The sequence below is a fragment of the Paramormyrops kingsleyae genome, chromosome 10 (assembly GCF_048594095.1).
Source record: "Paramormyrops kingsleyae isolate MSU_618 chromosome 10, PKINGS_0.4, whole genome shotgun sequence".
Lineage (NCBI taxonomy): Eukaryota > Metazoa > Chordata > Actinopteri > Osteoglossiformes > Mormyridae > Paramormyrops > Paramormyrops kingsleyae.
Genome location: NC_132806.1, coordinates 16,598,799 through 16,626,144, shown reverse-complemented (window position 1 = coordinate 16,626,144; position 27,346 = coordinate 16,598,799). Strand labels below are relative to the sequence as shown.

Sequence of the window (27,346 nt, the reverse complement as noted above, 5' to 3'; positions counted from 1 at the left end):
TGAGATGTTTATGCTCACGATCGCTACAGAGACTGGAAGCATAGATGCTGCCATTCAAGTAGTGTGAGGACCTCTTCGGGGTTGGTTGAGAGTTTGTTAGTATCATGGCTCATCTCTAGCCTGGGAACAGATCAGAATTTAAATTTTGATAACTGCTAAATGTGCATTGAGTAGCATCTGTATTGGATGTGCCAGCAGCAGAATGAGGTGGAGCGTAGAGGTCAATGCTGAAAACCCACCTCACAGATACATCTCCACACGCAGCCCCCAACCCGATTAGCAGAGCAAGGCCCAAGCCTTCACACAGCAGCAGTCGGAGGATCATACCACCATGATGGGGATGGGGGACGCTGGCGGAGCACGTATCTAATCTAATAAGCTATTATATGGATGAGGTGGTACAGCCTGGAAGGAACCAGAGCTGAAACCACCTGAAGAGAATTACTGTGCCATCCAGCACCCCTGGGAAGAGGCAGCCGGTGAGAGGAGTGGGGAGGGTGTGTTAGGCGGGAATGAGAGTGGAGGAGTCTGCGGCGTGTCTGTGCTACCGCAGGATTTGCGTTTCCTGTGGATTCCCACAGAGTGATGCACAGCATTTTGAAGTTCAATGTAAAATGGCATTAAGGACATTACAAAGGGATGATAGAAGACAGGAGCCCGTACCTCTGCTGTGCCCCTGAAGTGAATAATGCCGGCCTAGTCTGTAGACACACTAGAAACCGCGCGGCTGCTGTCATGAACAGGGCGGAGCTCCCAGTCGCTATGCATCCCATCAGGCTCCACAAACCTACTTATCTCCAGCCTTCCGCCTCGCTGCCTGCCTCCTCGCTGCCTGCCGCGCCTCTCTCTCCAGACAGGCCGAGATGGAGCAGAGCAGACCGGCTGCCACTTCCCCATCCCCGTAACTGACAGGTGGGTAAATCAGTATGATGGCATTGACGTCTGGGGAAGGGCACCACGGCGTAAAGTTACGGGGACGAGCACTGGGCAGAGCGAAGCAGTGGTGGCTTCACAAAGAGACACATAATATTGTCCATCTAAACAGCTGTATTTGCAGTCAAGTGCACTGTTAGTGAATTAGACGCTCACTGATGTACCGGCGAGCTGTAACCGAGCAGGCCGAGATGTGTCCCGGCACAGGGCGTGGCTACAAATTCTGGGCCCCCAGACAAAATTTCACCACCTGCCCCATTTTATGTATTCAAAACAACAAACAACCCACCTCTGCCAGAAGTTTGGGTATGCAGCATACGGAACTAGTATAATATTGCTGAAGCCTAGCTAATCCCCCACACCCCCAATTGTCTGTCAGGGGCCCCTGTACAGTTTTGGGCCCCCTGAATCTGCCAGGGTACCCACGGGTTCCGGCACCCCCATGCACAGCGATAAGGGACGTAAACCAAACGGACGCCTGCAAGCAGACGGTGCCTCACTCTGCCCGTCAGCCGGCTCCACGTTTCTATCCGCGACGTCCCTCTCTGTTGTCACTGCGCTCGTTTATCAACGCGACGTTTTCCGGTGGCCCAATTAAGGCTCCTCCGGCATGAGCGTAAGTGAGACCGCAGCTTGGAGGCGACAGTGGACGGGATTAATTAAATACGTAAACATTTGGTGTTATCGGCCCGGACGGCTCACCGCACTCCTCTCTACATTCACGAGGAGTTTGCCGGAACTTATTTTTGTCGCGTTAATTGAGCTGCTTTGAACCAAACTGGAGACTGGAAATAAAGGGAGCAGTAGACAGACGGGAGACAAAAGGGGGCGATATTTAAACTGCTCTGAGAGACGGGGAGGCAGCCGAGACGCCGGGGGGAGCAGCCTTTTCAGAGATAGTTCATAATTACGAGAGAGAGACTGGAAATCTCTGCTATATAATAAGACCAAGAATATAATTAATTTCAGCACAGTTAACTTCTCCTGACACAGAAAACTCTTAATCATACACCTCTGTCCTCCCTAATTGTTTAACTCACACATGGAAATGGGCGGCGACAGAGATGAAGAGGCAGAGGAAGAGCAGTGGCTGCAGATTTTAATTCCTGATATTTTTTTACATTGCTGTTTAATTGCACTGTACGTTACATAGTCAATTTGAAGACAGTTTCATCCTGTGCTGATGAGGAAACTGCTTCAGTGTTTATCCTTCAGGAAATTACTTGGTAAAAATAGTACAGATACTTAACTATTAACAGGTGTAATTGTGCTAGGAGGATTGGTTGGAACAGAAAGCACACAGCTTGTCAGGGATGGGCTCTTATTTTCGTACGCGGTGTGTTTTCGGCCGTGACGTGCCGCTGTGTGGGTGAGATCACTCAACACTGCAGGTCCAGGATCACAGCAGATCCACAGTGAGCTGTCAAGGTCGCTGTGATCCTCATCATCTGGAAGTCTCATCGCATATGAAACACTTTCAAACGCTGCCAATCCACATCTCTCCCTGCATGGGGTTTAAGTTGCTTAAGGCAAAATCGGCTGCTGGTCTCATAAATTTAAATGTAAATGTGCCAATCTAAAGTTCTGCAATTCCAAACCAGTCTCTGTAGGCACGAGTGTTGGCATACTCAATTCAGACGGTGATATTATGCAAATAATCATTTTCCATAGCAATAAACCCTGCAGCAGGATGTGAATGAATGCAAAACTGCAAGCAGACTTGGGTTATGGGTCAAAGCTCTGACACAAGTGCAACTCAAGTGCAGAAAGAGGCAGGTCAGTGTCGGCACCGGAACAAATATGATAGCAGGCCCAAGATTTCCACAGGCGGGTACACAAGGAGTAGTGCAAGTTCTCAATCAGGGGGAGGGGGTAGCATTGGGTAAGTAAATGATCCGTAGCCGCAAACCCTGGAAGAGACCAGGCGTATGTGTTTTAGGATGAATGCCTTTATTAAAAAAATGGATGGGATGGTAAACTAAAAATAAGATTAAAGACGGTGTGCTTAGTGGGTGGCATTTGGGAGGCCCCATTGGCTGATTTTGTGGGGAGCTTAGCCAATGAATGTGCCCTGGTGACATCAACCCTGAGGCGGGTTTACATGACCAAAGCAGTGTAGGAGATACCAGATACCAGGAGGAGAGGATGGAGGAGAGGGGGGGGGGGGGTTAAGCGCCTCCTATGTCAACATTCACTTTGTAATAAGGTCACCTACATGAGAGCAGATGCGGGGGGCGGAGACAGCACCCCAAACTGGCCAATGCCGGAGGCCCTACAAAGGAGCAGGGCTGCATGGATGCTAATTTGTAGCAGCGGCGGCTGACCCGCACAGAACCAGGCTACTAATTACAAGCTCGCTGACGAGGGAGGGGGCCTCCATTGCGCATACAGCCCTGCATGTTTGCCAGCAGAAAAAAAACACCCACCGCAGACAGAGGAAATACTCCCTTCTGCGGAAAAAAAAAAGGCTAGCTCAGCGTACGTTATGGTCCAAGCTGGCAGTCCGAACAGCAACACACTGTGGTGCAAATGGCCAAGGACCCTCCCGGTACCACGGGCCTTTCCCTGTACGAGAACACAAGAGAACCCACACACCAGAGATCTTACACTGCCTTCCACCTCAGGCGACACTGTAAGAGTTCTCTGTTCACAGAAGAGCAGAGAACCTGAACCCCCAGTGTTATTGATCATTTCAAAGAAGGACCGGACTGAGCCTTTCTATGAAGTGTTCTGGCCAGGAACACCTCTGGGAACCGGCGCATAATGCCCAGGATATGAGGTGGAAAATTAATTTTCACAGTGAAAAATGTATGTATTAAAAAAAACTTTTTTCCTTTGAAGAGTGAGGCCCTCCCCACATGGTATAGTCTGAGAGTGTCCTTCTTTTTCTTGTCACTGCATTCTGGCATGTATTCCTGAGGCACTATCACATTACTCTTAATATTTTGTTATATTGGATTTAAATACCTGCATGCATGAGTATGACAGCATTGATGCTGTAATTCCTGAGCTTTTTTCCCCCAGTCGATCCATGAGCACAAACTGCTCATCTGCACCATCTTCACCATTTCCATACAGCTTCTCCTGGTCACAGTGGCAGCATGCTGACACAGTTAGACCGGGACTCTCCCTCCAAAGCCACAGGCTCCAGCTTGTTCTGACGGCTTCCCGCATGTTCCAAAACCAAACGAGGGCTATAATTATTCCGGCGTGTCCTGGGTCTGTCCGAGGGCCTCCACCCAGTCGGCCTCAGGCGCCCACCCCAGTGGCATGCTTATAAAAGGCCTGAACCTCCTCAGCTGACTACTCTCCATCTGAAGGAGGAGCAGCTGTACTTTCAGGCTGCTCCAGATCTCCAAAGTCCAGCAACCCTCATGTTGAACGTTTGCATCTACAACCTAATTCTTTTGAACATTGACCATAGCTCATGACCACAGGTGAGCACCGGGGCATCGAGCGGAAAGCAAACCCCAGGTCTCATTGTACGGCTTAACTTCACCACTACAGACATCCTTGGTGCCCATAAAACTGCTGTCACCTGACCGATCCACCTTCCTCGTACCAGCACTCACGAACAAATCCAAGGTACTTAAAGTTCTTCACTAAAGGCAGGACCCCCCCCCCATCTGAAAGGAGCACTTTTTGCTCCTTTTCCAGACAGCATCAGAGTCTTGGATTTGGAGACTTTGATCCTCATCCCCACTGCTTCGATTTCGGTATCAAACAGCTCCCACGCATGGTAGGTCCTAATCACATGGCACCAAAAGCACAAATATCAGGAATATTGCACCTAGCCCCCCTATACTGGATGTCATTCAGTCTTGACTGAGCCTTTCATACCCTGTCATGACAATCACAAGCAGAATTGGGGTTGAGTCAGACTTACTAACAAGCTCTCAACCAACCCCGAAGAGGTCCTCACACAAAGCCAAAACAGAAAGTACGTGTCAAGAACAAAATTATTAGGATTATTATTTAGGATGCTAGTGTTTGTACAGGAAGCTAAAAATTCATAAAATTTTAAAGTTATTAAAGGTTAGTGAAGTGCTATTAATGTTTGGTGTTTTGCTTTAAGGTTAGTGCTAAATTGCTAACAGAAGGCAACCTTATAAACAAGGATTGACATAACTGGTAGGCAAGTACGCGTTCACCTTTAAAAGCGATATGTGCGGCAATCCATTAATGTAACGTATTTTATACGTACGTATTTTATGTGCATTTGCGCCAATATGACAAGAAATTATCATGCATCTTAACCTTTATATGCTAATTCGTACTTCATTTGCGGTATAGAGGTTAAAATGCACCGTAATTTCTTGTCATATTGGTGCAAATGCACATAAAATATGTACGTATAAAATACGTTGCATTAATCGATTGCCGCACATATCGCTTTTAAAGGTGAACTTGCCTACCAGTTATGTCAATCCCTGAGTATAAACAAGAAGGCAGCAGGGGGACGCCCGAAAAAGCTTTATGCCTGTGTGATTATAACTGATTCATGGGTGTGGAACAGAGCAAAGCTTTATTATATACTGATCCACTGCTTTCCATTTCGGAAAGACCTAATCAGAGAAAGACACACACGGCAGAAGAAACACACCCAGCTAAATACAGAGGAGGGTCAGCGTGTGTGTTTCTGAGTGCGCGCACGTGTGTGTGTGTGGGTGTGTCAGGTCCCCAGAAAGACCACTGAATGCAATCACAAAATCAAAATAGTCTTGTATTTTGTTTGGTTACTTATGGTTAAGGTTAGGGCTGAGTAGGAGTTAAGCTTGTCATGTTGGAATTAGAGTTTTCCCCATAGAAATAAATGGAGAGTCCCCACAGAATTAATTACAAACCTGTGTGTGTGTCTGTGGCCCCTAAGCTGCCTCGCTCTTTAATTACAGCTGGCCATCACCCTCCATGTGTGCCCGGTGACGTGTGTGTGGGCCGGCCCCCCCCCCACCCACACACTCTCCTCTTAATCTTAATTTAGACTCTTCTCCTGGTCCACTGTGTCTGGCATGTCACAGATTTCCATGTGGGGTCGAGTCAAGGTGTGTGGGGAAGAGAAGCGTGACATGGGGGGGGGGGCTGGGGGGCACATGAGAGTGAGGGAGGGGCCGCTCCTGGCTGGCCAGGACTCTGCAAGTGAGTCACGGCGGCATGACTGGAGCCAGCTGACATCTGTTCTTAAGATCGAGCTGCAGTGTCGCCGTGATGGGGGGGGAGGGGTCTTGGTGGCGCCCCCTACCCCCCCGCCCCCACCCCACCCGTCACGCACACTTCCTGTTCTCTAGAATTACAAACTGTACATGTAAACAGGAGTGCTAGGGAACTGTATGCCGCCTGGGGCGGGGGGGGGAACAGATACGGGAACACAAAGTGAAGACATGACCCTGACAGCCAGAATAAGGCTTTTAATAAGGAATTACCAGCTGCTCAAAGTCTAGCGGTAATTTCGTCACCTGCTACCACAGACAAGTTTCTTATAAGAGCTTAAGTCACCAATTCATGAAGTGACAAATTTATTCCAGCAGCTACAGTGGCCTTTGTGTAGTTATAGAAGCCTTAATATAGGCCTTGACTTACATGCAATGCCTTAAGCAGCAGAGTTTCAGAAAAAAACACTACTCTTCACAAGTTTGCACCAAACATGCCATCCATCCATCCTTCTATCCATCCGTCTTCCATGTCCCCTTATCTAATACAGGGTCACGGAGAGCCTGGTGCCCATCCAACGAAGCAGAGGGCACAGGACACCCTTGGATAGCTTGCCAGTCCATCACAGGACACCCAGAATCAGGCAATATACTGACACCAATACAGCCAAACTGTCATTAGACCAAGGCTCCCCAAATATTTTTCCCCAAGGTCCAAATTCTATCAGGATTCCAACACAAAATGTCAAGGTCCAATACCCCTGAAATAATTTGTTCCCAATGGTAAAATGCTTAAAATGGTAAAAACAGTAAAAAAAAAAAAAAAACAGTAAAAAAAGAAAAAAAACTCATACAAGTAGAGCAGGGCTGGCAATCAAACCCACAACCCTGGAAATACCCAGGATGCTTTGCAGCCTTTACACCCTGTTTTGATTTTTAAAACATATACTGAGAATAATTAGTAAATTATTGAATATCTGAACTCAAAAAGGCACGGTGGCCTAGATTGCAGATTTTTGTTTTTCCTAGATGTGATTTTCATGCAGACAAACAAATATACCTACACAACAGTATGGAATACTGCGGAAACACACACCCGCACCGAGAGAACCAGCCGGTCGTGTTCCCCCCGCTTCAGGAAATACCTGACACGTGCACCTTCATTTCCAGGAAGCGCGACCTGTAAACCCAGCGTGTTTTATCATGATCCACCATGACCTGCTTTCTGCTGACATGTTCCCTCCTCCCCTTCTTAAATATTTTACTACCATCATCCAGTTCACTTCAAATATTGCTTCTGCAGACCATTCTGCAGATGTTTCACTGTAACCTGTGGTCACTTGTAGATGCCAGTAACAGATCATCTGCTCAGAGCAAGAACAGAAGTAGTTGACATGGAGGTTATAAAGCCAACCGCAAAGGTGAGACTGAATTACACCATTACAGTTTACAGGCTAACACACTGCTTTGTTTCCATGCAGATACGCCCCTCTGGACCAGGCACAATTTCTACACACTTTCATCAGCATATGCCGTGTATGGCTAATATAATTGTTTTGGCCCTAATGTAATCAAAATGATCTTTGAAACTTTTTAGCCAATAAAAAAATGAGCTTATTCAATGTGCCTGGGGGTTTAAGCTGGAGCCGGTTTATTTACTCGTGTTGTGCCAGATTGTACTGATCTGAGGATGCATGGCTCTCCAGCTAGTCCTGCTAGGCTGCCAAAATCAACTCGGGATGTGGTCGTGATTCTGTGTGACTCAATGACGCCAATAAAAGTGCAGTGGGAAGGAGGTGCACTGTGGGTAGCTTCTAGATATGACTGTAGTATTGTTTGCCAACAGGGAATTTAGACTGAGCACACCTGTACATGAATAAAGCACAAATAAAAGTGAGGGGAAAGTGTGGCTCTGAGATGTTTAGAAGGGTTAGGGGCCTTAGGTGGGCTTTCCGCTAGGGACTCCTCATTATACATGGCAGCCATATTGTTATCCCAGGTGGAAATCCATGCTAGTTCACAACTGCACGCTTGTGCACACACAGCACTTATCGGGGAATCTATATCGCAACTGAACTTCCCCGACTCCCCGATGCGTACCGGGATTTTACAGTGCTTCTCATAAATCTCCCTGTACCCACATGCAGTAAAATAAACCACGACCAAGCCTGCACTGCTTCAGAACTGCAGATTAGGGTCAACACAATTACAAAGCAAAGCAGAGACAATTTATCTAGATGTGTGACTGAAAAAAAAAACGCTAGATCTGAAAGTCAACGGGAAATGTGTCTGTCCCTAAACACAGGATATACTATTCCGGAGTAATTCTTCACTGATACAGATCTGGGCTGAGAGTCAAAATGACACATTTCTAGGTCACCAAAATAACATCATATAATTGTCATCTGCAAGACTGGAGAGGCAGATTGAAATAGGCTCTCCCTTTCAAAGCAAAAAACTCTTAAATTGAGAGAAACATGTTTGATTAACCTATTAAGACCCTTTAATGGGGATTAGTATATAATTTTCATAATTATATCTCCAAAAATAGGTAGGTCTACTCATTTGGTTGTACACTCCTGTTTTTATGACCGTATAATCAGAGGCGGTTTTTTACTGGAATGATCCAGGGGTGGCAAAGGCATGTGAAGAGGTGGCCACAGTGTATTGTTAATGTACACGCAGAGCGCACAGAATTTTTTATAGGCGGTAATATGCTACTGATACCAGGCTAAAACATAAATTAATAGGCTAAATTCACACATATAATTGTTGATGGTCTGTCTCTTATTTTGCATAACCTTTATTGTCAAGTAGACTAGCATTAACAATGACAAATAGGACCTCTTTCTGAGTTCATTTATGAAATTTAAGGCCAAGCAGTGAAATTATGCAAACCAACACATTATTATACAGATTTTATACAGAATAAAATGATGCATGAATGTATCCCAACACACATATGTAAAGCACTTGGGGTGACTCTGTTGTGAAAGGCGCTATATAAAAATTAATTGAATTGAAAATCTGCATCGTGCAAACCCTGGGTTCTATATTCCTCTAAAAGAACTCAAAATGACTAATCTGAGTGACAGAATGTACCGTACATTATAGCATAATCTATGGTGTGTGTGAGTGTGTGTGTGTGTGTATATATATATACAGTATATATATATGGCAACCTAGATGTGGCCGCAAGGAAAAGAGCCACAGCCAAATACCTACAAAGAGTAAAGGCAAGTCCTAAGAAGTCAGCTCAATGGCAAGAACAAGATCCGGGCAATAAACAGCTGCGCCCTGCCAGTAATCAGATACCCTGCAGGAGTAACAAGCTGGCCGAAGGAAGAAATACAGACCACAGATGTTAAGACACGGAAGCTCCTAACCATGCATGGAGGGTTCCATCCCAAGTCCAGTACCCTGACACTGTACACTAGCCGTAAGGAACGAGGCCGAGGACTAGTGAGCGTGAGAGCGTGGGACTGGAAGCCCCAAGGTCAAAGTGGGAAACGCCGCCTAAGGTGGTAGAGAACGAGCGAGCCAAGATCCTGTGGGACTTTCCAGTTCCTGACCGACAAAATGGTGATGGCGAACCAACCGGACATGGTGGTGATGGTGGATAGACAACAGAGCAAAGCCGTCGTGATTGATGCAGCAATACCGAGTGATGGCAGCATCAGGAAAAAGGAACACGAGGAACTAGAGAAATACCAGGGCCTCAAAGAAGAACTTGAGAGAACCTGGAGAGTGAAGGCATTGGTGGTGCCCGTGGCCATCGGGGCAGTAACCCCCAAACTGGAGGAGTGGCTAAAGCAGATCCCCGGAAAAACATCAGACGTCTCAGTCCAGAATAGTGCAGTACAAGGAACAGCTAAGATACTGCGCAGAACCCTCAAGCTCCCAGGCCTCTGGTAGAGAACCCGAGCTTGAAAAGGACGAGACCACCTGCGGACGGTGAGGAAGATCAAAAAAAAAAAAAAATAATATATACATATACACTCACCTAAAGGATTATTAGGAACACCATACTAATACGGTGTTTGACCCCCTTTCGCCTTCAGAACTGCCTTAATTCTACGTGGCATTGATTCAACAAGGTGCTGAAAGCATTCTTTAGAAATGTTGGCCCATATTAATAGGATAGCATCTTGCAGTTGATGGAGATTTGTGGGATGCACATCCAGGGCACGAAGCTCCCGTTCCACCACATCCCAAAGATGCTCTATTGGGTTGAGATCTGGTGACTGTGGGGGCCATTTTAGTACAGTGAACTCATTGTCATGTTCAAGAAACCAATTTGAAATGATTCGAGCTTTGTGACATGGTGCATTATCCTGCTGGAAGTAGCCATCAGAGGATGGGTACATGGTGGTCATAAAGGGATGGACATGGTCAGAAACAATGCTCAGGTAGGCCATGGCATTTAAACGATGCCCAATTGACACTAAGGGGCCTAAAGTGTGCCAAGAAAACATCCCCCACACCATTACACCACCACCACCAGCCTGCACAGTGGTAACAAGGCATGATGGATCCATGTGCTCATTCTGTTTACGTCAAATTCTGACTCTACCATTTCAATGTCTCAACAGAAATCGAGACTCATCAGACCAGGCAACATTTTTCCAGTCTTCAACTGTCCAATTTTGCTGAGCTCGTGCAAATTGTAGCCTCTTTTTCCTATTTGTAGTGGAGATGAGTGTTACCCGGTGGGGTCTTCTGCTGTTGTAGCCCATCCGCCTCAAGGTTGTGCGTGTTGTGGCTTCACAAATGCTTTGCTGCATATCTCGGTTGTAACGAGTGGTTATTTCAGTCAAAGTTGCTCTTCTATCAGCTTGAATCAGTCGGCCCATTCTCCTCTGACCTCTAGCATCAACAAGGCATTTTCGCCCACAGGACTGCCGCATACTGGATGTTTTTCCCTTTGCACACCATTCTTTGTAAACCCTAGAAATGGTTGTGCGTGAAAATCCCAGTAACTGAGCAGATTGTGAAATACTCAGACCGGCCCGTCTGGCACCAATAACCATGCCACGCTCAAAATTGCTTAAATCACCTTTCTTTCCCATTCTGGCATTCAGTTTGGAGTTCAGGAGATTGTCTTGACCAGGACCACACCCCTAAATGCATTGAAGCAACTGCCATGTGACTGGTTGTTTAGATAATTGCATTAATGAGAAATTGAACATGTGTTCCTAATAATCCTTTAGGTGAGTGTATATGGTGTAATAATACAATTAGCCTGGATGTTTTGGATGAAGAATAAAATCAGGTTTTGATCATATTTAAGGTGGTTAAAGATAAATTGGTAGGTGTTAGCAAAGCCTGCCGTGGGACACCAACATAACACCAATTTAAAGGCTTTTAAAGGTTTTAATCAGCCCTGGCACCAGAACTGGCTGTGTGTCATACAGTACATGGGGGGAGGTGACACACAGTTTAACTCACCAAGAGTAATATAGGTTATCTTCCTATGACAATGTTAAAACAGCAACTGACAGACACTCGTTGGTGAAATAAATGACACATTGACATGATGGAAGCCGTGAGCAGCACAAGCACCATGTTTATGTTGTAGATTGTAAGTTAGTTTGCACACATAAGACCACATGCATATAATACAAAGTCAGCGATTGCAAAAAAACAAACAAAATGTATAAAGCCTAGGTTTTAATCTAAAGCAAGCTTAAGAAACCAAACTCGACTGACCTGTCAGAAGTGCTGACGTCTGCACCACTGACTGGAGGTAAATCTGGTTATCATGTGTAAAATATTTTCTAATATACATTTTACCACATTTATTCAGATTTGCTCTCAATAGCCTACAGCTGTATGGTAGATGGTCAGAAAATTGATCCTCCAACCACCTGAAAATTAACGTAAGACAATGAAATAGACACGTTCAGTAAGGTCTGCTTTAAGCAAAGCAATGTACACCACTTGGTTTTCTGATCATGTATTTATGTACATCTTCATTAATAACTGCACTGCGCCCGTTCACCACCAGCTATTGAACATGAAGTGTACATACCAAAATTCAAATATTAATTCATATTCTCCCATAAAATAATATGAAAAACCAATGGGCTTACAAAGTTGCCATAAACTATCAATTGTTGAACCAATATCTCATTACAGCAAAGATTGCCTCTTGGATATTAACAAGATTAAGCACACATAGCAAAAGGGCTCGAAAGCAGGGCTGGCAGCTCTCACGCATCCGGCGTGACATTCACACTTTCAGACTCACACAATCTTATGGCAAATCTATATTATTACATTATAAACCTGAAATTAGCTACTCCAAAAGTGCTGCGGTAGTTTGCAAACCATACAGACAATTCACAAGGTAATAAAACTGTTACATACATGTAAATGAGTATGCAGACTTGTCTGGAATTGAAAATCTCCTTCCAGCCAGCTGACCGAAGTTGGCAACCCAGCTGGAAATGCAAAAATGATCGGTGTGTATCTCTGCCCGTGGACATCAAAGGTCTGTGATTAAAAACTGCCTGGCTGGCTTGTTGAAAGATATTAAAGCCGGAAGATTGAATATCGAATATACAGCAACTTTACCACAGTCACAGGAGTCTCATGGCCAAGCCATTTGGAGAGCTCGGGAAAGCCCATTTGTTACATCAAGTAATGATGTACAGTAACAGCGACTTCTTCTCTTTGGTCCAAGCACTGTTTGAGATCCGTGATTTTCCATGATGAATTTCCATGGTGATGTGTCACGCTAAGAAGAGAACCAGCAACATGATATGGAAAAGCCATAGTCACCGCTACTTATCTACAAAGTTATCTGGCTAAGCAAGCAATCTGACTTTATGATACGGGACCCAGACATACTCGGTAGAAACAAACACCCGCCGCACGGCAAGGTGGAAGCCAGTGATGTGGTGGAAGCTTTGGGGTGCCGTCTGGGGCGGCCAACCTGACGGTAGGGGTGGCATTGGGCTTTATAACTGTGCATGCCTATAATTCATCCATTCATTTGCAAACCCTTTATCCAATAAGGGTCACAAACCTGGAGCCTGTCCCAGGCAGCATAGGGTACAAGGCAGGAGAAAACCCAGCATGGGCTGCCAGAAAGACCCTACATCGCAACATGAGTTTCATATCATACTTTTCTAACGTCCTGTAGTCAGGTAGCTGTTTTATACTCTTCTCTTTATTAAGTCCCTCTCTATTAATGAGCTACTCATTCTAGACCCTATAACAACCCTACAATGTAGTTAGATGTACCTTTGGGCCTTTACAGTCATACCGGACATTTCCAAAAGCAATTATGTACCAGTATTTTGAAATTTTGACGAAAATATTGTTAAATACTCAATCTGTTCTACACTGTTCTTCATCAAGATCTTATAATATAATACTCACTCTGTTATATATGTTTTTCACTAAGATCGTATAATATAGTAAGAATTTTATTCTGTTATATACTTTTCTTCATTAAGACTCTATAATATAATGGGGTACGTTTGTTCACTTTTCTGCATTCACAACCTTTATTATAGTAAGATTTTTCTTTTCTGCACAAAGACCCTGTAATATAATGAGGTTCTCATTCTGTTATATATTTTTCTGCACTAAGACCCTACAATATAATACAATACAATACATATAATAATACAATATAATGATGTACTCATTCAGTTATATACTTTTCTTCATTAAGACCCTACAATACAGTCAGATACTCATTCTGTTGTACACGTTTCTGCATTAAGATCCTGTAATATAATGAAGTACTCATTCTGTTATATAGTTTTCTTCATTAAGACCCTATAATACAGTCAGATACTCATTCTGTTGTACATTTTTCTGCATTAAGACCCTATAACATCATGAGATACTCATTCTGTTGCATGCATTTCTTTGGATCATCACCATTCCATTCATGCATATCCCTTTCAAGCAAAGCCAGGAAACGGAGGGCGAGACAGAGAAAAATAGCAGCACCTCGCCCCAGCTTCTCGGCGGCACCCAGTGCTGGCAGTGATGAAGCGGCAGACAGCCCTGGAGAAGCATGTGCTTCACTGATAACTGCGAGTGCGAGGGATGGTGCACATCAAAGGCACGCCGGCCGCTGAGGCCCATTCTCTGCTTTGTCTCATCCTCCGTTTTTCCATTACGGTTTTACTCCCTTGCTAATATAATTATAGGCTTCTTTGTTGTCACTTTGTGATCACTTCTGTGCTTGTCAATTTAATGTTCAATCAGTTAATTTATGTAACACAAACAGGAACCAAAAATGCGGCAGAAATATGCGCATCGACTGACAAAATGTAAAAGACGTACCAGTGCTAGCTGGCTAACGGCCCGCGGTGGCGCAGGACGGGTGATATCAAACCGGAATGCGGCCTGGCCCCTGAGGTACAGCCAATGGGTGGGGGGGGGGGTTTACTGTCAGCTTCATCAACTCCAAGAAACTCTGTTTCTCCAGCAGAATACAAGAAAAAACAGCTACATCAAGGCTGACAAATGGAGCCAAAACAGAGGAACTGGATCTGTGCTGTGTTTACAGTGATATATGCAGTCACCCATCGCAGCTAGAGGCAGGGAAAGGCTCCTAATGTATCTCTATAAGCTATGAGAGCTACCCTGGAAGGTGCAAGACGGGGCCCAGAGGGGGGAGCGGAGCAGAGCCTGGAGAAGTGAGACCCAAGAAAGCGAGACTCCCCAAAAAATGGCAGCTTTCTTAAATAGCACAAAAAGGCAGAGCCCCCCCCCCCCCCAGCTGCTGCCTGCGTAACAGGGAGAAATAACTTAAAAAGTGAGAATAGGACATTTACGGGCCGACAAATCGTATTAAAGAAGCAACTGACAAAAAATTAATTCAGCAAAAACGGCTACGGCAAAAGCCCTCAATTTAATGTAACACTCGGAACGTAAGCTAGCTGAAACGTTTATCCGGAGGAATGAAATCCCCTGTCAGAGCGGAAAGTAACAAAGCGCTTGTGGCCTTCATGCCGATAGCAGGCGAGCTCGGTCATGGAGCCCAGTGCTGCTGAAGCCTGGATTTCTAAAGCCGGCAATTCCCCGAGAATTGGAATCATGAAGGACTAACGGTGTCCATTTACAAACGTGCTGACCAGATTGCACTGGTGAGACTCTATAGACAGCTACTTTAATTCATTTCTAGAGGATTTCAGAAATTCAATTCTAACTAGATAGAATGCAAATTCTTGAAATCAGAAATTCCAATAACTTATTAAATATTATTATATATATTATTATTATTAAAATGCATATTACTGATATAGGAAATTAAATTTTAACTAGTTAAAATTCTATTTTAGCTAATGAGATACAAAACGTTTTTCTCATTAATTTCAATGGGAGTTGGAATGGAACTAGTTAAAATATCAATTAATTTCTGATATCCGGAATTGAATTGTAACTAGTTATAATTAATTTTTGCTAATTAAAATACCAATTTCTGATATCAGGAATTTAATTTTAACTAGTCAAAATGCCATCTGTTAATATCAAAAATAAAATTTGAACTAGTCGAAAATCCAATTTCTGAGGTCAGGAATTCGTTCGTAACTAGTTATAATTGAATTTGAATTACTGAATTATTATTCCTGGTTTGAAGCTAACAGGGCCTGCCATACGGTGCTGCTGTCGGAAGGCCGGACCGTGGCATGATCACTGATCTGATACTCACTCTCGCTGGGTGCCTTGTACACCCCTGGTGTATATTCACCATGATCACTCTTGTTTTTACTTTCATTGCTTGTGGAATTTTGCTGCCGGGAGCGCCCTGCAATAGGGGGCGTGGTGCAGGTTGCATCCCCTGCTCTGTGCCCCCCGGGCCGTCCTCTGACTCGCCTCAGCACCGGCAGGACCCGCTTACTGGCTGTGAAGCTGAGCCAGTCCCAGGAGGCAGAAAGGCAGATGGCAGCGGCTGGACAAATAATACAGTATATATACATTTTTTACAAACTTAACAAAAGCATTATGAGTTCCACATAATCACACACTAAAGGTTCTGTTCAGAAGAACAAGCATCAATAAAAAACAGAAGGGTCTCAGCTCCATGCGGGACCAAGGTCAGAGGTCACTCCTACCAGGAAGCACATTTGAGGTCACCTGACAGATTGGCGTGTGATTAGTCAGGTGGCCTCAATGTGCCTCAGTGTGCCTAATCGTATGCAAGCCTGTCAGGTGTCTATTTCCAAAGAGCTCGTTTGACTGTAATCAACATGCACAAAACATTTCAGCAGCCTAAATCAATCGCTGCTAGAAACGCAACTGGTCCTGCTGCTGTCTGAACAGCATTACCTCAGGTTACACAATGCCAATATTACTGTACCTCCAGGTCCTGTTATACCACAGAGCAGGAGAGACACAGTCTACAAGAATAAGGGCTTAGTACAGCATTCCAAAAAGACATCCTGATCCCAGACAAACAGCCAGCGATTTATCCAGCTAAAATATTATTAGATTACCAGGCCAGCAGTGCACCAGGAAGCTTGGAGCAAGAGATCTTATAACTGACAATGGATACTGACTTTTCTGAGTAAAATGTTATGACACAGTAAACCACACACACACCGACAAACCACACAGGAATGCAATTAACATAATGTCGATCTGACTATAAGAACCATAACAAAAATAACTATTTTTAAAATCAGAGAATATTAATTGAGACCACTCACCCAAAGACGCCATGTTTGTTTTCCTTTCATAATTCATTTAATAACACCTCTCACAGAGAAACAATACAATTATGACACAAGCAATATTACATGAGGTTATGAACTGTACAAACACAGACACACACACACACACACACAGACACACACACACAGAGTATTTGTGCACGTCCAGCCCCAGACAACACACTGTGACAGGAAACAGCTTCAATGCTGATTGTTTTTTAAAAGACCTTCACGAAGGTTCAGGTTCAGTGACACACGCTGTCAGAGGAGATGGCTTCTGGTGACACTCCTGACCAGGGTAAAGACATCTCCCGTCTCCCTTTGGAAGACAAAAGCTGTGCTGCACTCATGCAAGCCACAGTCAGAAACACCACCCCTCCCCATCAAGAGCAAAAATAATCTGCTTTAATCTCTGTCTACAAATCGGCTAGGTGCTACGTGGATCTGCATATTAGGACCCATGCCCATGATCAGAAGGTAATTTGGTTCAAATCCCAGGGCTGGTAGGATGATACTGCGATTGTGCCCTCGAGCAAGACCCTTAACCTCATTTGCTCCAAGAATGTTGCTTTAGGTAAAAGTGTCTGCAAAATAACTGAACGTGTTTGCAGCAAAATATTCTCCACCTTTGTTCTTGGTGTCCCATGAATCTCCGAGCGCTCCGAGGTCAGGCTTTGAGGCTGCACCCCCCCAGCTGTGCCTCGCCAATCTCTCAGCCCAGAAAACAATGGGCCAGAAACCCAGACCCCTAGGAGAAATTTGTACCAGCATGATCCAAGGCAATGTTGCCCAGCCCAGCCCTCAGGGACCCCCAAAGGTCCCAGCTCCCTGCCAGACAGTGAGGCCCCCTGAGGACCGGCTTGGGAAACACTGATCCAAAACACCCACAGGAACCATATCCCCCCCCCCCCCCCCCCCATTGAAAAACAGTGTAATTTACCCATGGACACATTTAAGTTGTAAGGCTCAGAACTGCGATAAATATCTTCCTCAATACGGAAATCCATAACCCAGGTTCTGTCTGGATGTCACTTTCATTGCTGAATTGCCAGGACGCACTTAAGCTTCAGGTAGGTTCTGAATGAACATGAAGCTCAGTGTTACTTAACGTACATGTTACTCAGTTTTTGGCACAAAGACATCGATGTGAGTTCATGCCCTTGTTCTGCCTCAGCTCTCCACCACTGTTTGCACTAATTCTATTACATTTTCACCATAAAAAAAAAGGTTCCAGACAGACTTTATTGTTAAGAGATCCCAGAAGGGGAGAAGATATGGCTGAATAACTCCTCAGTGTAAAAGACAGTATAAAAGAAGACAGACTTTGGCCTGGGGCAGGTCTGCAAATACAGCCAGGCAGAAGAGGAAAGCTGACAGGCCAGACTACACAACAGAACAGCCCACAGCTCACTGGATGCTCAGGACAAAAATTCCCCAACATGCAATTCTGAATGTTGTTTAGTCGGCTCTTATAGTTTTATGATCATTTACCTGATTCCAAATACAGCTGCATCAAATATGGTTAAAACGCTAACTGCATATACCAAGACTTTATACATGGTGATTTATCTAATGACGGCTATTTCTCTTTATTTAAGAAACCAGTTGTGGTCATCCATTCATCTTGCATGACTGCTTTTCCAGTACAAAGTGCTGGTCAGCATGAAGCCCACACAGGAAGTGAGTGGGTGGGGACAGGGGTTCACACTGCACGGGATGCCAGTACATCACAGGGAGGAAACCCACACAAGCACAGAGAGGCGAGGCCAGGATTAAACCCACAACTGCGGAGGTGAGAGACTACAGTGCTAAGCCACTGAGGCGTTTCAACTCCATTTTATAATATTACAGATCACATGAAGCGTTTCTAAAAATGACTGCGGTGCACACACATACAGAGTGACACTGCTCATTAAAATTACTCCGACACTTCCCTTCAATGTCTAAGCACTCATTCCCAGTATCACTCCTCCCCTCCCAGTCACTGTGTACTGCCTGCATTGATCCTCCCAGTCACATGACAGTGGATGATAATGAAGTACAAACTCAGATTCAATTTCCTATGCAGGAGCAGATGAATGTAATGTTTGCCTGAGCTGCTGTCAGCACCACAAAGAGCATCAGAGCCTCAGTCTTAATTGGAATTAAAGAGGAAAAGAGTAAGATAAGGAAGGCAGGAGGAGGAGGAGGAGAGGAAGGCAGTCAGCAAGAGGAAGGTTTTGAAAGAAACAAGAAATTCCAAGGTACGCGGGCTATCACATGACTGGCGCTATCTCTCTTTGCATTGCGGATTCATTGTCCGTTCCTTGTACAATCCACTGGCTATACTGCTATTGCAGTAAGATGCACATTGAGTGATATAAAGTCTGATTAAAAGTGTTTTCCCTCAAAAACGCTGATTGACACCACAGATCTTAATGGAGCCCAACCCCAAACACCTACCTTGTGAATGTTACAGTAACACCAGCAAATCAATGCAAGTCAATGGAAAATGCTGCATTTCCCCGGGTCTGAATGAAGCCCCCAGACCAAAGAGCTGCCCCCCTTATGAAGACTATTAACTTGAGAGCCCTAAAATGCCGTCGTCATTCAAAACATGAAAGCTGTACCGTCACCCAAGCTGAGGCCTCTCACAGCAAGCAGACACTAATCTATTTCCAAGAATCTCAACAGCAGGATGAGTCCAGTCTTTCTCTCTCTGATGTTCCAGTCAAGTAAGAAGACTGTGATAGATAGATAGATAGATAGATAGACAGACAGACAGACAGGCAGACAAACAGACAGACAGACAGACAGACAGACAGATAGACAGATAGATAGATAGATAGATAGATAGATAGATAGATAGATAGATAGATAGATAGATATTGTAGAACGGCAGATTAATCCTGTCATTTCACTTAGTAGACATGACAGGAATATTGATAAGCCTCCCTCAACCACCCAGCCCCCCACTTATGGTGGGGAGAGTATGGTCCTCCCCAACCAAAAGAGAAATCTGACATGGCTCATTGGAGAGGCATCTCATGTTGTGCAAATCTTGGGTGCCCACGTGGAGAGACATTAAGGCAGAACGGCGGCGGGAGACGGTTTTAAAGAGGCAGACGGATGTAGGAGAAGACAGGCAGAGGCTTCTGCCCTTGACTCCTCATTTCTGAGGGAATATATAAATCTAATAAGAAAATCCATTCGCATTGCAATTTCCATCTTGGAGTGAAATAACAGTGTTTTGTCTTCATTTGAGATGTCAGACGACTGCCTCTTTTGTGAGTTATGGAATCAGAGCAGACAGTAAACAAACCGGGTGTCCATGGACATTATGGAGATTGCACGTGAGCTCTGCTTTCCTGCACGTGTTTAATGTCATGCACGCCTCTGCATCTTTAATCACGTGCTTCAATGTTCACCTCCACAAGATGCACACTCAATGAACCAGCAAGAAAATTGCCTTATAGCAAACCCCCCAACAGCACAGGAAGCGGCGTGTCCCTGGTCGGAGGTCCACCCCCTGGCCCTCGTCGTCTCCCTTCCCCTAGCCCCTGTCAGTTCAGCCTCAGTGCTCCAAAAACTCCCACAGAGACCCAAAGGGTTTCACCTGCTTCCATCTCAAACCGTGATTTTCTGTCTCGCCCCAACAGTTTGACATTCCGGGTTCTCAAACCCACAGAATGCCTTCAGGGGATGAGAGAGTTGCCCAGGCATGGAGGACAGGCTGACATGGGACGAGACCCAGCAGTGAGGAGAAATTATGCTGGCACCCAGTGCTGGGGAAGTTACTCAGAAAAGTAATCCGTTACAGACAGCTCAGGTCCAGAAAGTACAAATCCAGACCAAGGTTTTGTTTCAACCAACCAGTTGAGGATCAAGAGTCATAGTCACAGAGTACTCAGCTGGTTGGTTGAAACAAAACCTTGGTCTGGATTTGTACTTTCTGGACCTGTGGCACCTAAATGGTGGCACTCAGTCCAGACCTCCAGGACATTTCCAGCAATGTAAATGCTATAAAGCGTCAACATGCAATCTTCTGAGAGTCACAAAAACAAATATATTACCCAGGATTCAACAGCGACAGTGACACAGTGACAAGTTGGAGCGGACCCTCCGCTGGCCCATGACCATCACAGACAGAGTAGGCAGGGCTCTCAATTCGAGGAGCAAAGGGGAGAAAAGGAGTGTAAAATGAAAAGAGAGAGACGGACAGCGGCTGGTGAGCAGTCACCATAATGTTGTTAGAGACATGAGCCGAGGAAAAATGGGAAGGGGTTCCTGTGGGAACGAGAGGAATAATATCGGGAATGTGAGTGGGAATCAGGTGGAGCAATAACAGTCGAGGCAGGGAGCAGATAATTACTGAGCCTCCCTGACTGCCGGCTGCATTACCACTGTCCACCAGGGGGCGCTCCACACACCATCGGTCCACCGTCACTGGCCCCTGCTGCCACCCAGGGTGCCTCAATCCAAGCCCCCCCCCCACCGAACATCGTGGAATGCCCCATGCCCCCATGCAGGACACATAGATGCAATCGGAAATGGACGATATGTCGACAAGCTTCACAGAGCCCAGCCAGTGAACGGTCTGCAGGCCTCGCCTGTCCCACGGCGCCTCACTCCACAGCTTAACACACACACAAGCACAACAAAGTTTCCGTGCCGCTGAGTTGGTACAGCTCAATGTACAGCCCGTGGTGAAGCGTCGGGACATGGGAATCAGCCTCCGGTTACTGCCTGCAGCTAAGCCGAAACAAATCACACCCACAGGCTTCACCCGCACCAGCGAAGCTCTTCCTGTAGACCAGTCAAATCCACGCCACAGGGACAGGGAATCCCAGCTAGTCGTAACTATTGCTGACCTGCACGCGTGTGACACGTCAGCATCGCAGCCCACATGGGAACCCAGTCATCACAAGCTGTTACCTCAGCGCTCAGCCTGCTCACTGAGGCCCCCTGCAGGGCTCCCAAAGAGCCCGGCCCCTGTCAGCTGCCCGGGCCCACTGATCTGTGGGGGCCCACGGGAGGCAACAGGGAAGCCCTGGTGGACCAATGGCGGGCGAGGAAGAATCCACACATGCTCATGCATACAGGAAAACTCAGAGGGGTGTATAGAGGGGTGGGGCCACATGGGCTGGAAGCTGATTGGCCCACAGTGTTCCCCCTCCCCTCTCTCTCACTCATTCAAAATATATCATTTGCTAATTATAAGGTTCACCCCTCAGTAGAGCCCATTTTATGGCCCCCACCTTAAAAAAATCCAAGAATCGCTCCTGCAAACTTACATACACAAAGTCACACATCCTCATAACAGGCAGGTCCACACACAAGCACAGGCACACATGTGCATCACTCACAGTAACACACACATACAGGTGCTGTTAACTTCCAAACTTTCTCTCCTCTCCCCTGCTCTCCTTTTCCCTCCCCTCCTCTCTTATCCTCTGCCCTTCTCTCCACTCCCCTCTCCTCTCTCCCCTCCTCCCCCCTCCACTCCTCTCCTTCATCCTCCCTTCTCTCCTCCTCTCCCCACCCCTCCACTACCCTCCCCTCTACTCACCGCCTCTCCTCCCCTTCTCTCTCCTCTCCACTATCCTCTCTGATCTCCTCCACTCACCTCGTCTCCCCTCTGCTCCCCTCCTCTCCTCTCCCCTCCCCATCAGCACTGTTGTGCATGAGAGGCACGCGATTCCCACTCCACTCCCGCTGAGCGAACCCCCCCAGGCCCTCCCTTCCTCCGCACAGTTAGAGAAGCTTCACTCCCTTGCTTTTTCGACATGACTCAACATTCCGATTGCTCCGTTCCCTTATCCATAGAATCTGACTTGACTAAGACCCAATCAATGAATAAGCATTCATTCAGAGTGTCAATTCACACACCTCCCCCCCACCAGATCAGAACTGGGCTTATCACGTGCAGTGGACTATGGATCAGAACTGCCCCCTTTGCGAGTAAGTAGAGCTGGAGTACAGGAGTGTAAATTCTCGTCAGGATGCCGTGTCCCAGCATCCAGCTGATTCATTTACATCACAGACAGGAACATTACCTTGTGGCTCACTATGGCCATAAGTCACCACTGCTCATCCAATGTAAGCGGAAGCAGGTTACATGTGGTCGTATAATAAATGAATCATGTTGTGCGACTGCCTGCAGTTTTGTTTGAGGAATGAGCGGGACTCACATGGTCTCGTCGTTGAGGAACTCAAGCTTCCCCGACACCTCCTCGTAGTCCTCCCCGCCCTTGGCGGTGCCGTCCATGGTGCGGAAGGGGACAGCCACCAGGCCACGAGCCCCCGACGTGCGCTGCACTTTCACCTGCATGGTGCCCACGCTCTCGCTGACATGCGTCGACTCACTCTCGAAGGTGAAGATGCCGGCGTGATCGTCGTCGTAGATGGTGACCGTGGCGGTGTGGGCCTCGCCCAGCGCCGCCTTGGGGTTTGGCATGGAGATGGAGCCGGGTTCCGGGGCACCGTGATCGGCCCAGCCCACCACCCGGGGGTTGCTGAGGTGCACGAAAAAGTACTCGTCCTCCTCAAAGATGTCGTCATCGATGATGCCCACTGTCAGCTCCTTGATGGTCTCACCGGGCTTGAAGACCAGCGTGCCTTCGGCGAATTCATAATCGGAGCCCGCGTTGGCTGTACCGTCCTCCGTGCGGTAATCCACCTGACCCGGCGACGAGGACGGCAAAGGGACAGAACATCAGTGTGATCTGCCCCAGACTCCAGACGCCCCAACTGGTCGTGACCTCGCTGAATGCATCCCAGCACTGCGACCTATAAATATTATCATCCTTCAATGCAACAAACAATTAAAAAGCCAAGAAAATTAAAGTGAAACTTTTCCCAACTTTGCTTCAAGTCACCGGGCCCAAAGATTATTTGGTTTTTCAGGCTTGTTTCTTTAATAATTCAGTATTGACATTTCATAGGACGTTCACTGTTATCTCACGGATCGCTCGCAGGCTCCCGGAAAATCGTTGGTGTCCCCCGTTACATGAAATAATAATCATTCCCATCCCAGACAGACAATGACACCGGCGTGTCGGACACCGGAACCACAGCTGCTGTTGCGGCTCAACACAATAGCAGAATTGCTTATTGCTACACAGACCTTGGCTCCCAGGAGGCCGACTGAAGTAAGAATTTTCATTTTAGAGACAAAGCAGCCTCTTATTATTTGTGCACAGTGCTTTATAAAAAGGCTGGTTATTTGAATGTACTGCAGTATTATAAACAGCTAAAGTCAGTCAGTGCACCTCTTGTTTTGGTTAAATGTGAATCCACATTCTCAAGCAGGTGTGATGGGTGAAAGTGGCAAATCTGATGATGAGTAACTAACAATAACCAGTCACCCCCCCCCCCCCTTAGAAGCCATTGAAGAAATACTGAACACAAACATTGTTCCATTTACTAACTTATGTCTCTGTTAAGATGTCATTTTGGTGACCTGTCAACTCTCTCTGAATCCTGTAACTGCAGCAAATATTATGATAATAAATCCTGCAACCCATTTGCTATTTTGAGGTTTTTGTAAATATGTCATTTGGGTGACCTGTCTCTAGGGTGACCACCTAATCCATGTCAGGAGGGACACTATGAGCTACTTCAGCTTTTACGAACTACTTTAAAGCTGAAAGGATTCTGTGCTCTGCTAAAATATTTGGTTAGTTCCTAGATTGAAAGACTCATCCAGCTGTTTCGCATTAACATTACTGACACATATGCATGATTATAGGAGACTGACCAATCAGCATACGGCAAGAACCCAGTGCTTAAGTGAAATCCTGGTCCTTTTAATTGAAATGTATGAAATGGTAGTTTACAAATCCTGTTGTAGCTCATAGTGTCCCTCCTGACATGGATTAGGTGGTCACCCTACCTGTCTCATCCTGCTGTGAATGCCATATACCTGCAGGAAGTGTTAGAAAACAGGAAGTGATGTGAAGGGGGCGTGGCTGTAGTGGGTAGGGTGATGTCACAGAGTACTCAACTGGTTGGCTGAAGCAAAATCTTGGTCTGGATTTTTACTTTCTGCACCAGAACTTCCCACCTCTGCTTAGTGGCTTTGGTGACTCACTGTCAGGCCAGGAGAGGATTACACCTGATATCATGACACCATAATACCCCCCCCCCCCTCACCTTGACGGTACAGTTGCCGTCGCCCCCCTGCCGGGCCACGGCCAGCTTGAGCGAGCCGCAGTTCTCGAAGCACTGGTAGTGCGAGGGCTGGAAGAGCAGCCGCGCGGTGTGGGGGTCGTCCTCCTGGGCACGTGCCTCGTGGCAGCTCACCACCTTGCGCGCCTGGTCGGCAGCGTGCTTCTTCAGGATGTTGCCGGCACCAATCATCATGCGCGTGGCCTGGATGCGGTAGAAGGCGCGGCTCTTCTGCTGCTGCACCAGCACCTGATAGTTTGCCAACTCGATCAGCTGCTCCATGTCCTTTTCCGGATGCTTCTGCTTGAGCTCCTTTAGGTTGCGGGCCATGTCGCGGCGCGCCTCGTCCTCCTGGTCACGCCCCCCTCCCCCGCCGTCCTCCATGCCCACCAGCATGCCATCCAGACCTTCCTTGTGATGGGAGTTGACGCCCTGGCCGTCCATCTCCAGGTCCATCTTGGCGAAGCCGTCTCCCTCCGTCTCGATGATGATGCCGCGGCTTTTGTCGGCACGGTAACGCTTCTGGACGTACTTGTAGAAGAGCAGACGGCGGTCGGCGACCCAGGCCTGCACCACGCAGAGCGGGAAGAAGAGGAAGGTGAGCACAGCCTCCCACACCTCCACCACGCCCGGAGAGAAGACCGACAGGATGAGGTACAGCCAGACGTAGGCGAAGATGCTCCAGGCGGCCGTGACGAAGAAGACCCGCAGGTGCCGGATCTTGCGGGTCTCGCCGTCTGGTACCACGTAGACACAGAGGGCAATGATGACGAACATGTTGAAGGCAGCGCTGCCCACGATGGTGCTGGGGCCCATCTCGCCGGCGTCGAACTTGTGGCCGCACACCTCGATAACGGAGAGCAGGATCTCGGGGGCCGAGGAGCCCAGCGCCATGAGGGTCAGGTTGGAGACAGTCTCGTTCCAGATGCGCACAGTGGCAGTGGTAGACTCACCGTTGGGCTTCTTGATGGTGATCTCCTTCTCTTGCGAGGTGATGACCTCGATGGAAGACATGAAGCGGTCGGCAATGATTGACATGCCCAGGAACATATAGATGAGCGCCACGAAGTAAACGATGGCCCGGGCCACCTTGTCCCCCACCGAGGGGTTTTGGGGGTTCCAAACGGGAAGGACCACCCCCTCAACACAACCATCGCTCCCAGAGCAGTTTGCAGGTGATTTATTGGGGGTGAGGTTATGGGACCCTGCGTGGCAGAGCTGCACCACCCCTAAGAGCAGGACGAGGAAGTGGGTTTTAGAGACGTGTGGAAAGCAGAGGGGGGGCATGGCTGAGGAGATGTGGTCCAGTCTCCGGGGCCACAGGGTTCAATCACCTCCTTTCCTGAGAATCCTGCATGACACAATAAGCGATGATCAGGACAAGGATTCATTCCAGACATCAATGTCAGGCACTAAGGGAAATGTTCTTAAAATTTAAATTTAATATGACATATGTCTTATGGATGTTTCCCTTACAATCAGTATTTTAAATCACACTGTATCAAACGTGAAATTTATACAAATTTATTTATATATAACTAAGGCCACTGGAGCAACTGGGATTAAGGTATGAGGGATTTGAACCCACAACCTACCAGACATGGGCACAGACCTCATATGAACATACACACTGACAACTGAAGGATTTGAACTCCTTGGATGTCCTGCACCTACACCTAAGTTATTCTTCCACAACCAGCATTCCCTGTCTCTCCCTAAAGAACGGATTTCAGGTGCACATTGACTGAGCCCCCTGGGATGCCCTTTCCTTCACTTGCACCCTCCCAGTGGGCTGTACCTCACTGGCCTGACTGCTTCTGACAGCACTCATGCCACATGACCATTCACAGCGTATCAGCGAGTCCCATCCTTCCAGAGGAGAAAAGTTAAGGTTCATAAAATACATATCCAGACTAAGACTTTGTTTCAACCAAACAGGTGAGTATAAAGAGTCATATTTACAGAGTACTCAGCTGGCTGGTTGAAACAAAATCTTGGACCGGACTTTTTGAATCTGAACTTTCCACCTCTGCATCCTTCTGCATTCACACCAAATCCCCATGCCGGGATGGGATCATCGTTCAACATAATTCCCAGTGCTCTTCTCTGATATTTCACGGTAGTGAACAACATTGTAAATTTAGTCTCCAACGACAGACAGACAGACAGAGAGAGACACACACACACACATTTTGTCTCTGGTGATATGCAAACATATGTACAGATACACTGTGCATATCTCCTTCTTCATATATTTACCTGTTTTGGACTGAATGGGCTTAGAGCTGAATTTCTTTGTGGGTACGTTAATATCTAAATGAGCTACACCATTTCAAATTGAAGTTTTAGACACAAGATGCTCAGAAGACACATGCACATCAAAAACACCTATAAATCATTGATGGGTGACTAACATATTTGCTCAAGGGCCCAAAAAAA

The 27,346-nt window shown here is 46.6% G+C and overlaps 1 protein-coding gene across 4 annotated transcripts in view; it reads right to left on the bottom strand.

Moving 5' to 3' along the window:
- Positions 1-27,346, bottom strand: part of LOC111835102 (sodium/calcium exchanger 1-like) — a 66,183-nt gene that overhangs the window by 14,211 nt on the left and 24,626 nt on the right. For all 4 annotated transcript variants that reach the window (XM_023795067.2, XM_023795076.2, XM_023795057.2 and 1 more), the window contains exons 3-4: positions 24,893-26,258; positions 22,930-23,417 (exon numbers count right to left, since the gene is read on the bottom strand). In XM_023795067.2, coding sequence (XP_023650835.2) covers positions 22,930-23,417; positions 24,893-26,194 — 1,790 coding nt within the window. In that variant the 5' untranslated portion in view covers positions 26,195-26,258. The remainder of the gene's footprint in view (positions 1-22,929; positions 23,418-24,892; positions 26,259-27,346) is intronic.